The 15,822-nt window shown below is 55.5% G+C and overlaps 1 protein-coding gene across 3 annotated transcripts in view; it reads right to left on the bottom strand.

Annotated features, from left to right (window-relative positions):
- The window catches only part of LOC119958218 (tachykinin-3-like), a 41,248-nt gene extending 25,707 nt beyond the window's left edge, over positions 1-15,541 (bottom strand). For 2 of the 3 annotated variants that reach the window (XM_038786613.1, XM_038786611.1), the window contains exons 1-2: positions 15,434-15,541; positions 9,748-9,883 (exon numbers count right to left, since the gene is read on the bottom strand). In XM_038786613.1, the coding sequence (XP_038642541.1) occupies positions 9,748-9,846 (99 nt within the window). In that variant the 5' untranslated portion in view covers positions 9,847-9,883; positions 15,434-15,541. The remainder of the gene's footprint in view (positions 1-9,747; positions 9,884-15,433) is intronic. The other variant, XM_038786612.1, reaches the window with a different exon arrangement.
- Positions 15,542-15,822: the final 281 nt, after the last annotated feature.

Genomic DNA, 15,822 nt, shown 5'->3' with positions numbered 1-15,822 from the left:
GCTTCGTTCATCCGGACCTGGTAAGACGCTGTTCGCTCTCGGTATTCCCAACGTGGCAAACAATCTCCCTCGCCTCGGGGTCGCACTCAGTCCTAATACAAGGGCTCACCTCAGCGACTCTAACAATACAGGGCGCCAATTATACGAATTTCCAATTGTACGTGCTCCCAGACCTCTGCGCCCCGCTCCTCCTGGGACTGGATTTCCAGTGTAACCTCAGGAGCCTCACACTCAGCTTCGGCGGGCCCCTGCCCCCACTCACTATATGCAGCCTAGCAACCCTGAAAGACGACCCCCCCCTCCCCCCCCCCCTCACTCTTCGCTAATCTCACCGCCAACTGCAAACCAGTGGCCACTGGCAGCAGGAGGTACAGCCTGCAGGACAGGGCCACTCGCAGCAGGCGGTACAGCCTGCAGGACAGGGCCACCCGCAGCAGGCGGTACAGCCTGCAGGACAGGGCCACTGGCAGCAGGAGGTACAGCCTGCAGGACAGGGCCACTCGCAGCAGGAGGTATAGCCTGCAGGACAGGGCCACTCGCAGCAGGAGGTACAGCCTGCAGGACAGGGCCACTCGCAGCAGGCGGTACAGCCTGCAGGACAGGGCCACTGGCAGCAGGAGGTACAGCCTGCAGGACAGGGCCACCCGCAGCAGGCGGTACAGCCTGCAGGACAGGGCCACCCGCAGCAGGCGGTACAGCCTGCAGGACAGGGCCACCCGCAGCAGGAGGTACAGCCTGCAGGACAGGGCCACCCGCAGCAGGCGGTACAGCCTGCAGGACAGGGCCACTCGCAGCAGGAGGTACAGCCTGCAAGCCAGTGGCCACTGGCAGCAGGAGGTACAGCCTGCAGGACAGGGCCACCCGCAGCAGGCGGTACAGCCTGCAGGACAGGGCCACTCACAGCAGGAGGTACAGCCTGCAGGACAGGGCCACTCGCAGCAGGAGGTACAGCCTGCAGGACAGGGCCACTGGCAGCAGGAGGTATAGCCTGCAGGACAGGGCCACCCGCAGCAGGAGGTACAGCCTGCAGGACAGGGCCACTGGCAGCAGGAGGTACAGCCTGCAGGACAGGGCCACTGGCAGCAGGAGGTACAGCCTGCAGGACAGGGCCACTGGCAGCAGGAGGTACAGCCTGCAGGACAGGGCCACTGGCAGCAGGAGGTACAGCCTGCAGGACAGGGCCACTGGCAGCAGGAGGTATAGCCTGCAGGACAGGGCCACCCGCAGCAGGCGGTATAGCCTGCAGGACAGGGCCACCCGCAGCAGGAGGTACAGCCTGCAGGACAGGGCCACTCGCAGCAGGAGGTACAGCCTGCAGGACAGGGCCACTCGCAGCAGGAGGTACAGCCTGCAGGACAGGGCCACCCGCAGCAGGCGGTACAGCCGGCAGGACAGGGCCACCCGCAGCAGGAGGTACAGCCTGCAAGCCAGTGGCCGCTGGCAGCAGGAGGTATAGTCTGCAGGACAGGGCCACTGGCAGCAGGAGGTACAGCCTGCAGGACAGGGCCACTCGCAGCAGGCGGTACAGGACAGGGCCACCCGCAGCAGGCGGTACAGCCTGCAGGACAGGGCCACCCGCAGCAGGCGGTACAGCCTGCAGGACAGGGCCACTCGCAGCAGGAGGTACAGCCTGCAGGACAGGGCCACTGGCAGCAGGAGGTATAGTCTGCAGGACAGGGCCACTCGCAGCAGGAGGTACAGCCTGCAGGACAGGGCCACTCGCAGCAGGCGGTACAGCCTGCAGGACAGGGCCACTCGCAGCAGGCGGCACAGCCTGCAGGACAGGGCCACCCGCAGCAGGAGGTACAGCCTGCAGGACAGGGCCACTCGCAGCAGGAGGTACAGCCTGCAGGACAGGGCCACTGGCAGCAGGAGGTATAGTCTGCAGGACAGGGCCACTCGCAGCAGGCGGTACAGCCTGCAGGACAGGGCCACCCGCAGCAGGAGGTATAGTCTGCAGGACAGGGCCACTGGCAGCAGGAGGTACAGCCTGCAGGACAGGGCCACCCGCAGCAGGCGGTACAGCCTGCAGGACAGGGCCACTCGCAGCAGGAGGTACAGCCTGCAGGACAGGGCCACTCGCAGCAGGCGGTACAGCCTGCAGGACAGGGCCACTCGCAGCAGGCGGTATAGTCTGCAGGACAGGGCCACTCGCAGCAGGAGGTATAGTCTGCAGGACAGGGCCACTCGCAGCAGGAGGTATAGTCTGCAGGACAGGGCCACCCGCAGCAGGCGGTACAGCCTGCAGGACAGGGCCACCCGCAGCAGCAGGCGGTACAGCCTGCAGGACAGGGCCACCCGCAGCAGGCGGTACAGCCTGCAGGACAGGGCCACCCGCAGCAGGCGGTACAGTCTGCAGGACAGGGCCACTGGTAGCAGGCGGTACAGCCTGCAGGAGAGGGCCACTCGCAGCAGGAGGTACAGCCTGCAGGACAGGGCCACCCGCAGCAGGCGGTACAGCCTGCAGGACAGGGCCACTCGCAGCAGGCGGTACAGGACAGGGCCACCCGCAGCAGGTGGTACAGCCTGCAGGACAGGGCCACCCGCAGCAGGAGGTACAGCCTGCAGGACAGGGCCACTCGCAGCAGGCGGTACAGCCTGCAGGACAGGGCCACTCGCAGCAGGCGGTACAGTCTGCAGGACAGGGCCACTCGCAGCAGGAGGTACAGCCTGCAGGACAGGGCCACTCGCAGCAGGAGGTATAGCCTGCAGGGCAGGGCCACTCACAGCAGGAGGTATAGCCTGCAGGACAGGGCCACTCGCAGCAGGAGGTATAGCCTGCAGGACAGGGCCACCCGCAGCAGGAGGTATAGCCGGCAGGACAGGGCCACCCGCAGCAGGCGGTACAGCCTGCAGGACAGGGCCACTGGCAGCAGGAGGTACAGCCTGCAGGACAGGGCCACTGGTAGCAGGAGGTACAGCCTGCAGGACAGGGCCACTCGCAGCAGGAGGTATAGTCTGCAGGACAGGGCCACCCGCAGCAGGAGGTACAGCCTGCAGGACAGGGCCACCCGCAGCAGGCGGTACAGCCTGCAGGACAGGGCCACCCGCAGCAGGCGGTACAGCCTGCAGGACAGGGCCACTCGCAGCAGGCGGTACAGCCTGCAGGACAGGGCCACCCGCAGCAGGCGGTACAGCCTGCAGGACAGGGCCACCCGCAGCAGGCGGTACAGCCTGCAGGACAGGGCCACTCGCAGCAGGCGGTACAGCCTGCAGGACAGGGCCACTCGCAGCAGGCGGTACAGCCTGCAGGACAGGGCCACCCGCAGCAGGCGGTACAGCCTGCAGGACAGGGCCACCCGCAGCAGGCGGTACAGCCGGCAGGACAGGGCCACCCGCAGCAGGCGGTACAGCCTGCAGGACAGGGCCACCCGCAGCAGGCGGTACAGCCTGCAGGACAGGCCCACCCGCAGCAGGCGGTACAGCCTGCAGGACAGGGCCACTGGCAGCAGGCGGTACAGGACAGGGCCACCCGCAGCAGGCGGTACAGCCTGCAGGACAGGGCCACCCGCAGCAGGAGGTATAGCCGGCAGGACAGGGCCACTCGCAGCAGGAGGTACAGCCTGCAGGACAGGGCCACTGGCAGCAGGAGGTACAGCCTGCAGGACAGGGCCACCCGCAGCAGGCGGTACAGCCTGCAGGACAGGGCCACTGGCAGCAGGAGGTACAGCCTGCAGGACAGGGCCACCCGCAGCAGGCGGTACAGCCTGCAGGACAGGGCCACTCGCAGCAGGCGGTACAGCCTGCAGGACAGGGCCACCCGCAGCAGGCGGTACAGCCTGCAGGACAGGGCCACCCGCAGCAGGCGGTACAGCCTGCAGGACAGGGCCACCCGCAGCAGGCGGTACAGGACAGGGCCACCCGCAGCAGGCGGTACAGCCTGCAGGACAGGGCCACCCGCAGCAGGCGGTACAGCCTGCAGGACAGGGCCACCCGCAGCAGGCGGTACAGCCTGCAGGACAGGGCCACCCGCAGCAGGCGGTACAGCCTGCAGGACAGGGCCACTCGCAGCAGGCGGTACAGCCTGCAGGACAGGGCCACTCGCAGCAGGCGGTACAGCCTGCAGGACAGGGCCACTGGCAGCAGGAGGTATAGCCTGCAGGACAGGGCCACTCGCAGCAGGAGGTACAGCCTGCAGGACAGGGCCACTCGCAGCAGGCGGTACAGCCTGCAGGACAGGGCCACCCGCAGCAGGCGGTACAGCCTGCAGGACAGGGCCACTGGCAGCAGGCGGTACAGCCTGCAGGACAGGGCCACTCGCAGCAGGCGGTACAGCCTGCAGGACAGGGCCACCCGCAGCAGGCGGTACAGCCTGCAGGACAGGGCCACTGGCAGCAGGAGGTATAGTCTGCAGGACAGGGCCACCCGCAGCAGGCGGTACAGCCTGCAGGACAGGGCCACCCGCAGCAGGAGGTACAGCCTGCAGGACAGGGCCACTCGCAGCAGGAGGTATAGCCGGCAGGACAGGGCCACTCGCAGCAGGCGGTACAGCCTGCAGGACAGGGCCACTGGCAGCAGGAGGTATAGCCTGCAGGACAGGGCCACTCGCAGCAGGAGGTATAGTCTGCAGGACAGGGCCACTGGCAGCAGGAGGTACAGCCTGCAGGACAGGGCCACCCGCAGCAGGAGGTACAGCCTGCAAGCCAGTGGCCACCCGCAGCAGGAGGTACAGTCTGCAGGACAGGGCCACTCGCAGCAGGAGGTACAGCCTGCAGGACAGGGCCACTCGCAGCAGGAGGTACAGCCTGCAGGACAGGGCCACTCGCAGCAGGCGGTACAGCCTGCAGGACAGGGCCACCCGCAGCAGGCGGTACAGCCTGCAGGACAGGGCCACTCGCAGCAGGCGGTATAGTCTGCAGGACAGGGCCACTCGCAGCAGGAGGTATAGTCTGCAGGACAGGGCCACTCGCAGCAGGAGGTACAGCCTGCAAGCCAGTGGCCACTGGCAGCAGGAGGTATAGTCTGCAGGACAGGGTGTTCATCAAAGCTGAAGTCCGACGTGAAGGAGTCACACAGGCCAGTAACAGCCCCTGGAGAGCTCAGGTGGTGGTCGTCAAAACCAGGTGGTTGATTACAGTCTGACTATTAACTGGTTCACTCACCTCGATGCGTACCCCCTCCCCCGAATTGCGGACATGGTAACCAGATTGCACAGTACCCTGTGTTCTCCACGGTGGATCTGAAGTCCGCATACCACCAGCTCCCAATCCGCCCGGAGGACCGCCACTACACGGCGTTCGAGGCAGACGGCCGCCTCTTCCATTTCCTCTGGGTCCCCTTTGGCTCACAAATGGGGTTTCGGTGTTCCAACGAGCAATGGACCGAATGGTGCACCAGTACGGGCTGAGGGCCACGTTTCCGTACTTGGACAATGCCACCATCTGCGGCCATGATCAGCAGGACCACGACACCAACCTCCACCAATTTCTCCAAACTGCCCAGAAACTCAACCTCACCTATATGAAATGAAATGAAAATCGCTTATTGTCACGAGTAGGCTTCAATGAAGTTACTGTGAAAAGCCCCTAGTCGCCACATTCCGGCGCCTGTTCGGGGAGGCTGGGACGGGAATTGAACCGTGCTGCTGGCCTGCTTGGTCTGCTTTCAAAGCCAGCTATTTAGCCCAGTGAGCTAACCAGCCCCTATAATAAGGAGAAATGCGTTTTCCGCACAACCAGACTTGCCATCCTCGGCTATGTCGTGGAAAACGGAGTCCTGGGCCCCGACCCGGCCCGTATGCGCCCCATCTTACAACTCCCTCTCCCTCATTGTTCCAAGGCCCTCAAGAGGTGCCTCGGATTTTTCTCCTATTACGCCCAGTGGGTCCCCCAGTATACGGCCAAAGCCCGCCCACTATTTAAGGCCACCCTCTTCCCACTGTCAGCCGAGGCTCGCCAGGCCTTCAACTGCATCAAGGAGGACATCGCCAAAGCCGCCATGTGGGCGGTGGATGAATCCGTCCCCTTTCAGGTGGAGAGCGACGCCTCAGAGGTCGCTCTCGCTGCCACTCTGAACCAGGCAGGGAGACCAGTCGCCTTCTTCTCCCGAACCCTCTCCGCTTCGGAACTTCGACACTCAGCAGTCGGAAAGGAAGCACAAGCCATTGTGGAAGCCGTACGGCACTGGAGGCCCTACCTCGCTGGTAGGAGGTTTACCCTCATCACCGACCAGAGATCGGTTGCCTTCATGTTCGACAATTCGCAGCGGGGCAAGATAAAAAATGACAACATCTTGAGGTGGAGGATCGAACTCTCCACCTATAATTACGATATTGTATATCGTCCTGGGAAGCTCAACGAGCCCCCAGATGCCCTGTCCCGCAGCACATGCGCCAGTGCGCAAGACAACCGTCTTCAGGCGATCCACAATGACCTCTGCCACCCGGGGGTCACCCGGCTCGCCCACTACGTCAAAGCCCGAAACCTGCCTTTCTTCACTGAGGAGGTAAAAGCCATCACCAGAGACTGCCCGATCTGCGCAGAGTGCAAACTGCACTTCTATAGACCAGACAGGGCCCACCTGGTAAAGGCATCCCAGCCGTTTGAACGCCTGAGCATCGATTTCAAAGGGCCCCTCCCTTCAATTAATCACAACATTTATTTCCTCAACGTTATAGATGAATTCTCCCGCTTCCCCTTTGCTATCCCATGCCCCGATATGACCTCCCTTACAGTTATCAGAGCCCTGCACAGTGTCTTCACCCTGTTCGGCTTCCCCAGCTATGTCCACAGCGACAGGGGTTCGTCCTTCATGAGCGACGAGCTGTGTCAGTACCTACTCGACAAGGGCATCGCCTCGAGCAGGACTACCAGCTACAACCCCAGGGGGAACGGGCAGGTGGAAAGGGAGAATGCGCGGTCTGGAAGACCGTCCTATTGACCCTATGGTCCAGGAATCTCCCGACCTCCCACTGGCAGGAGGTCCTCCCCGACGCGCTCCATGCAATTAGGTCCCTCCTTTGTACGGCCACGAATCAGACTCCTCATGATCGCCTATTTGTCTTCCCTGGGGGAACTACCATGGGGGACTCGCTTCCATCCTGGTTGAGGATACCGGGCCCTGTCCTCCTCCGAAAACACGTTCGGACACATAAGACCGACCCCCTGGTAGAGAGGGTCCAGCTCCTGCACTTGGACCCCCACTACGCATTTGTTGAACACCCCGATGGCCGACAGGACACCATTTCCCTCCGGGACCTGGCACCCGCAGGCTCTACTACCACTCCCGCCGATGTACCTCCCACACTACACCCCACCCGACTTCCCATGCCCTGCGCCCCTGCGGCTATTTGCTTCCCGCGCTCCCCTCCACCCGACACACCGGTTCGCAGGAACGAAGCTCAGGAAGAACCATCCCGGGAGTCCACCCCCGGACCCGCACCGAACATCCTTCCACAGCCATCTGAGACAGCTGCAACACCAGTGCTTCGTCGGTCACTACGCACGATTCGGGCGCCGGTCCGACTGAACTTGTAGACCCGTCACCCCCGCCGGACTTGATTTTTTAACAGGGGGTGAATGTGGTGAATGTGTAACCACTATAATTCACACTGTACATTACTGTGTTCCTGTGGGCTCCATCTGTGAGCCGTTGTGCGGCTCTGCCCACAGGGGGAGATGAGGAGCATGTACAGGGCTCTGCCCTTGGCTCCGCCCCTTTCAGGAAGTATAAGTGCTGCGGTCCGGCGAGTCCGCCCTCAGTTTCGTATCGTCGCAGGCAGGCTCAGTTGTAAGCCGATTAAAGCCACAGTTTACTTCAACTCGTGTCTCTGGTTGAATTGATGGTCGCATCACTTCCCAAGATGCTTACAGGGACATTCTAAAACAAACTGTGACCCTGAGCCACATAAGGAAATATTAGGTCAGGTGATCAAAATCTTAGTTGGCTTTAAGGAGTGTGTGAAAGATGGAACGTGAGGTAGCGAGGTGGGGTGGAGAGGTTTAGGGAGGGAATTCCAGAGCGTGGGGTCCAGACCCCAGCTGAAGACCCCGGGTTGCCAATGCCGGAGCGATTAAAATCAGGAATGAACACGAGGCAGGAATTAGAGAGGCACAGAGATCTCGGAGGGTTGTGAGGCGAGAGGAGATTCCAGAGATAGGGAGGGGGAGAGGGCACGGCGAGATGTGAAAACAAGGAGGAGAATATTAAAATCAGGACCCGGGTTCAATTCTGGCTTTGGGTCACTGTCTGTGTGCAGTTTGTACCTTCTCCTGTATCTGCGTGGGTTTCCTCCGGGTGCTCCGGTTTCCTCTCACAGTCCAAAGATGTGTAGGTTAGGTGGATTGTCCACGTTAAATTGTCCCTTAGCGTCCAAAGATGTACAGATTAGGTGGATTGGCCATGATAAATTGTCCCTTGGTGTCCAAAGATGTACAGGTTAGGTGGATTGGCCATGTTAAATTGCCCCTTGGTGTCCAAAGATGTGCAGGTTAGGTGGATTGACCGTGTTAAATTGCCCCTTGGTGTCCAAAGATGTGCAGGTTAGGTGGATTGGCCATGATAAATTGTCCCTTAGTGTCCAAAGATGTACAGGTTAGGTGGATTGGCCATGTTAAATTGTCTCTTAGTGTCCAAAGATGTGCAGGTTAGGTGGATTGGCCATGTTAAATTGTCCCTTAGTGTCCAAAGATGTGCAGGTTAGGTGGATTGGCCATGTTAAATTGTCTCTTAGTGTCCAAAGATGTGCAGGTTAGGTGGATTGGCCATGTTAAATTGTCCCTTAGTGTCCAAAGATGTGCAGGTTAGGTGGATTGGCCATGTTAAATTGTCCCTTAGTGTCCAAAGATGTACAGGTTAGGTGGATTGGCCATGTTAAATTGTCCCTTAGTGTCCAAAGATGTGCAGGTTAGTTGGATTGGCCATGTTAAATTGTCCCTTAGTGACCAAAGATGTGCAGGTAGGTGGGTTTACAGGGATTGGACGGGGGAGCAGGCCTGGGTAAGGTGCTCTTTCAGAGGTCACTGCGGATCTGATGGACCTTCTGCATTGCAAGAATTTTATGGTTCTATGGATGGTTTAGCACAGGACTAAATCGCTGGCTTTTAAAGCAGACCAAGGCAGGCCAGCAGCACGGTTCAATTCCTGTACCAGCCTCCCCGAACAGGCGCCAGAATGTGGCGACTAGGGGCTTTTCACAGTAACTTCATTTGAAGCCTACTTGTGACAATAAGTGATTTTCATTTCATGGGGACACGAGGGAAATAAACTTGTAGGGATACAATGGGGAGGGTGGAATGGGACTGACTGGATTGTCTGCAGAGAGATAGCATGAACTCAATGGGCCAAATGGCCACCTTGTGTGCTGTAAAGACTGTGACATGAATTCTCAGATGCAACCATATTATCATCAGTGGCCCAGAGGGGATTAGTAGCGATTGACAATGACCCGGCATTACAAATTGTGACTGACCCCACAAATGACCTTCTCCGCTTTTGATCCATTCGGACATTGCATTTATACCGTGTCTTTAAAGGAGTTAAATATTCCACGGTGACTCAAACAAAAAGTGGCATCAGGCTTCAGCAGGGGATATTAGGACAAGCGATTCAAACGTTTGGCCAAATAGGCACGTCGGCTTTCCAATCGTTTACTGAGCTTCATTTTGCACAGTCAGATTCGAGCAATCTCCAGAATGGCGGAGGTGACATTGGCCTTCGCAAAATGGAGGACGGATTTTCCAGAGACATTCCGAAAGCCCCTCGGGAGGGGAGAGGGAGGGGGGGGGAGGGGGGGGGGTGCGCCCATACCTTGCTGAGAGCTCCAGAGTTTGTCAAGTGTCCATCGTGACTTCCCTGACACGTTTTCAGAGATATGGAAAGCAAAGCCAAAGCAATGAAACTTTTCATCTTGACCAGTCCTTCCGCCAGGCGACTGGAACGGCAGCTGAACGAGGGGAGAAAGAAGAAAAGAATCAAATGCCATGAACATTGACGACACTGGAGGGGGCCGGATAAAAGCAAACAGGTTAGCTTGTAAACATTGGCAGTTTTACATCGGAAATAATAATTCATCAACTTTTATGGTTTTCGTACATGTTCACCATTAAAAGAAGGGACTTTTCATAGAATTTACAGTGCAGAAGGAGGCCATTCGGCCCATCGAGTCTGCACCGGCTCTTGGAAAGAGCGCCCTACCCAATGTTAACACCTCCACCCTATCCCCATAACCCCACCCAACACTAAGGGCAATTTTGGACACTAAGGGCAATTTATCATGGCCAATCCACCTAACCTGCACATCTTTGGACTGTGGGAGGAAACCGGAGCACCCGGAGGAAACCCACGCACACACGGGGAGGATGTGCAGACTCCGCACAGACAGTGACCCGAGCCGGGAATCGAACCCGGGACCCTGGAGCTGTGAAGCGATTATGCTATCCACAATGCTACCGTGCTGCCCCTAATTTTCATCCCTACTTTGTTCCCAAGTCAGAGGAATGTTTAGTATCTGTTTTAAAATTCTCCAACTTGATCGAAAATGTTCCAATTTTTCGAGGTTTTCCTTTGCTCCAAGAAGCTGCTTTGTAAGGGCCAAGTGACATCCATCCTGGACACTCCTATGAATTAATATTCAGGCTGCACTCACAGTTCGCAGCTTGGGGCATTTCCTGGTGACCCGAATGTCTCTCAGCTTTTCCTACTTGACTCAGGATGGTGTGCGAGCAGTAGGTGGTCCTGTCAGAACTCCAAGCTGCCAACATCGGCTGATTCTGTAGCCAACTGGCAGAGCTTTGACAAAGGGTCATCTGGACTCGAAACGTTAGCTCTTTTCTCTCCCTACAGATGCTGCCAGACCTGCTGAGATTTTCCAGCATTTTCCCTTTGGTTTCAGATTCCAGCATCCGCAGTAATTTGGTTTTATCCTCGGGCAAACCACGACCTCTACCATCTCGAAGGGCAAGAGCAGCAGATACCTGGGAACCCCACCACCTGGAGGTTCCCCTCCCAGTCACTCACCACCCTGACTTGGAAATATATCGGCCGTTCCTTCACTGTCGCTGGGGCAACATCCTGGAACTCCCTCCCTAACAGCACTGTGGGTGTACCTACACCACATGGACTGCAGCGGTTCAAAAGGGCAGCTCACCATCACCTTCTGATGGGGCAATTAGGGATGGACAGTAAATACCAATGCCCAATCCCGTGAATTAATAAATAATAAAACAAAAAGCAGTCACATCATAGGAGATCTCTCCAAGCGAAGGGGTGGGTGCAGCAGCCGATTACTCAAAGGGGGGGACGTGCTCAGTGTGGACCAGTGACTTGGAAACGATGAGCTCTCAGATCTTCTGTCCAATATGGAATCAAACTTTTTCAGCACCGGTGTGTCTATTAATACGTCTGAGCCGTTAACCATTATGCTTCCCGTGATACATTCCACTTCCTCAACTGTTTGTGGCACAACCATTTTCTCCTCCGCGTCCTCCCCCTCCCCCACCCACTCCCCTGGCACCTTAAGCGCCAACCATACTTTGATCCCGGTGGCACATCGCTGGAAATTCTCCCTGAAGGTGCCACACAGTATTAACATTTCGCATGCCCAACGTTACCGAAACCTTAGCAACGAGAGAGCGTCCGCTCAAAACGGAGCAACTTCCAGAATTTTCACCCAATTCACCTAACAGCACGTCTTTCGGGACTTGTGGGAGGAAACCGGAGCGCCCGGCAGCACAGTAACACAGTGGTTAGCACAGTGGCTTCACAGCGCCAGGGTCCCGGGTTCGATTCCCGGTTTGGGTCACCGTCTGTGTAGAGTCTGCACATCCTCCCCGTGTCTGCGTGGGTTTCCTCCGGGTGAACATAGAACATACAGTGCAGAAGGAGGCCATTCAGCCCATCAAGACTACACCGACTCGCTTAAGCCCTCACTTCCACCCTATCCCCGGTAACCCAACAACCCCTCCTAACATTTTTTGGACACTATGGGCAATTTAGCATGGCCAATCCACCTAACCTGCACATCTTTGGACTGTGGGAGGAAACCTGAGCACCCGGTGGAAACCCACGCAGACACGGGGAGGATGTGCAGACTCCACACAGACAGTGACCCAAGCTGGGAATTGAACCTGGGACCCTGGAGCAGTGAAGCAACAGTGCCAACCACTGTGCTACCGGTGCTCCATTTTCCTCCCACCAGTAGTGAAAGACATTAGGTGAATTGAACATTCTGAGTTCTCCCTCTATGTACCTGAACAGGCGCCGGAGTGTGGCGACTAGGGGCGTTTCACAGTAATTTCATTGCAGTGTTAATGTAAGCCTACTTGTGACAATAATAAAGATCATTATTATTAGCAGTGAGGTAAGAGTGATTCTTCACCAGTAAACTGATTCCGATCGAGGAGAGGCTCAGGTCTTGGAGTTTGGGAACACAATGGTTATATTGGGAGGGAACAGGGAACTTGAAACGGAAAGAATTGATGCTGTCTTTCTCCCTCACTGTCAGGCTCAAACAGAGGAAAGAATGCACCCCTGTTGATCCCACATTCCCAGACTTCAAATTGTCTTACCCACGGGCTTGTTTGCTACAGAAGGAAACATCGCTTTAACAGTAGGGGGTTACATTCAGGGAATCAAAAGAAACACATGCTGGAGAGCTGAAAAGAATGGAAAGCTCAAAGTCCGCAGCAGGTCTGTGGGGAACTGAAAGAGAAACAAGACAGGTTAATGGTTTGGGGCGGGTCAGGACGCCCTCATGTATTTCAGTTAATTCAAGGTGTTCAAACTGTGCTTTTCCCTGACTTTTATCATCCAGTACGCAATTTCCACTTTGGTTCGAGGCAAATAGTAGAGATGTATTTTCGAGGAAGCTAGATAAATATACAAGGCAGAAGGGATTAAAAAGGTTATGCAGCTAGTTAGATTGGGGAGGACTAGAGGAGGAGATTTGACGGAGTGGTCTCGATGAATGGTCTGTGCTGTGGATTCTGTTTAACCCTTCGCCTTCCAGGGAAACCACAAACCCCTAATCCTGTTTCTTTTAAAAGAGCTTTTTGGATTACCTGATATTAAGAAATAAAACATCAATATTACAATAATAAGCTGCACAATAGTTTCCTGAATATTACAGTCATAAGCTGCACGGTGAGGAATAGTTTCCTGATTAAAATCACAACCTGAAACTTCTTAAAGAATGTGCCTGTGCCATCCTCATTTTCCCCAATCCATGCCCTCTTTGCATTATTTAATGCCACGTTCCTCCCGTCGCAAATCTCCTTCATCGTTCGATGTTAACCCTTTCGCTGTGTGAGCAACTTGGACACACACCCCTCACCGTTGCCTCCATCCTGGCCCATTCATCTCAGAGCCGAGAAAAAAAAGAATTGGTCTTTGATTTTGATTGACTTACAATTGTCTCCCAAAGGGTTGCCTATCAGATGCCAAGAGCGCCAGGCGAAAGCAGCAGATGTGCCAACCCACGCCATGCCCCAATGCGATCATTTATTTGCAGCTTTGCGACATTGAAGCTTGTGTCGTCTCATTCAAAAGACAATTCTTTGAAGTTTGTGTTGAACGTGTCGCATTGTTTTCCTTTCACATCCCCCCCCCCCTCCCCTCCAGTCGCACACTTGCATTTCAATGGCGCCTGACACATTCGCTTGTCCCTCAAAGTGCACACAGCGGTAGACTGCCTGAAGTCCAGTTGCAAGCAAATACAGCAGCCAATTTGCGCACAGCTAGGCCCACGCGCAATAACTGGGTAAACCAGCAGTTAATCTGCTTTTACATGTGTTGCTTGAGGGAGGAATGTTGGCCAGGACGCAGGAAGGCACCGTCAGCTTTCCTAGTGGTGTGGGGCAAACTGTTTTCCTTCAACATTCTGCCCCTTCAGTTCCACACTTGCATTTCAATAGCGCTGTCTGAAGTCCAGCTGCAAGCAAACACAGCAGCCAAGTTGCTCACAGCAAATTCCACGCGCAACAAAATGGTCGAACGACCAGTCAATCTGCTTTTTTTTTAAACATGTGTCGTTTCAGGGAGGAGCATTTAAAGAAATGTATTCACCTTTCCAAAATTACCTAACAATTGTGAGTAACAGCTATACTTCTGACCAGACGTAACGATCAATGTTACAGCATATAGGGCTGTATAGACCCTTGTTAGTACAATAACACGGTTTTATTTGAAAAGGACCTTTCTTCAGACAGCAAGACAGTCGTCATACATCCCACATAGAACATAGAACATAGAACAGTACAGCACAGAACAGGCCCTTCGGCCCTCGATGTTGTGCCGAGCAATGATCACCCTACTCAAGCCCACGTATCCACCCTATACCCGTAACCCAACAACCCCCCCCCCTTAACCTTTTACTTTTAAGGATACTACGGGCAATTTAGCGTGGCCAATCCACCTAACCCGCACATCTTTGGACTGTGGGAGGAAACCGGAGCACCCGGAGGAAACCCACGCACACAGGGGGAGGACGTGCAGACTCCGCACAGACAGTGACCCAGCCGGGAATCGAACCTGGGACCCTGGACCATAGCGTCATTAGCAGGGGGAAACGAGACAAAGGGGATACATCACTCACACCTCGGAGAGTGTGGGTTAACTGGACTCCGTCGAAAAATAAGGGGGAGGATTCTCTGAGACTCGGTGAGACTATTTGTCATTTAAAACGTCTTTTGAGAGTAGAGCTAGCCTTTAAAATCTGAAATCGAAAGCAGAAAGTGCTTAAATCCTCCCCCCCCCCCCCCAACCCCCCTCCAAAACCTGCACTTCAGGCGAGATGTTGCATGAGAATTTGGGAGTTGGTGGAATATTGTTAATTTTTCTGTTTGGGTTTTACAGTCGTGGTTCTATCATTCTTTCACAGATCCAGCCTGCTGAACTGCAGCGCGACTCTCAGAGCTGAGGTCTTGCTACTTTTACAAAGAAAAGCTCCCAGCAGAATCCACTTTTCTGTGTTAGGACGGCATTAAGGGAGTGAATGACTGCCTTGTTGCTGACATCCTCACGCCCCAGCGGATGACAGAGAGAGGAAACCAACGTTACTGCTGCACAGAACAGTGTAGTTCGGAAGCTAAGAGGGTCTCCACCTGAATGGATCACCCTGCTTTGCCTCCGCTGACTGCTCTCCAACCCCTCTCCAGCATTCTCTTTCAGCTGTCTGGCACAAATTCAAATTCACATCAGCTACAACAATCAAGATTTTCTGTTTCTTAAAGAAAAACACGAAATCCGAAATCGCAGCAAACCTGTCAACACACACATACGCACACACATGTAAACAACTTTATTTTGTAACATCACGTCTTCAAAATCAAAAAGTAAATCACTAATAATTTAACATGGCAATTTTAAATAGAAATTTGCACAACACAGCAAGGGGAAGCACAATTTTCTTCAGGCTTTTCCTGATTTTGTATCTATATATTTGAAGAATGCACATCACTTTATATCAAATAACTGTTGCAATTATTATTCAGCAAACCTCACAGATGGCACAGTGCAAACTTTCTTCTGGTAGATTCACTGCTTCTAAGCTGCTCTCTCGCTCCAGTTGGGTTAGATGTGGGACACTAATCCTTCCTTCCCCTGCTTTTATATCACTCTGGCTTCACAGCTAGCGTTGCTGGGTTCCTGTCTGTCCTCTGCTTCTGCTTGAAGATTTAGGGACCAGCCAATCACAGCCTGCTGTGGGGAAGTGAAAGAGCCACTTAGAGACTGGAGGAGAAGTTCAAGTGTGACCTCTCGTTCAGTCTGTTGGTGCCTCCCAACTTTTCGTATGTCATGGCACACCCTCGATACTAATAGAACAAATGTTGAGGCAGATTTTCTCTGCCATCTTCCCTCCCTGGGAACTTTGTTTTTAGCATTGCT

The sequence above is a fragment of the Scyliorhinus canicula genome, chromosome 28, assembly GCF_902713615.1.
Source record: "Scyliorhinus canicula chromosome 28, sScyCan1.1, whole genome shotgun sequence".
NCBI classification, from domain to species: Eukaryota; Metazoa; Chordata; class Chondrichthyes; order Carcharhiniformes; family Scyliorhinidae; genus Scyliorhinus; species Scyliorhinus canicula.
Note: the sequence above shows the minus strand (reverse complement) of the source record. Positions and strands in the feature narration are given on the sequence as shown.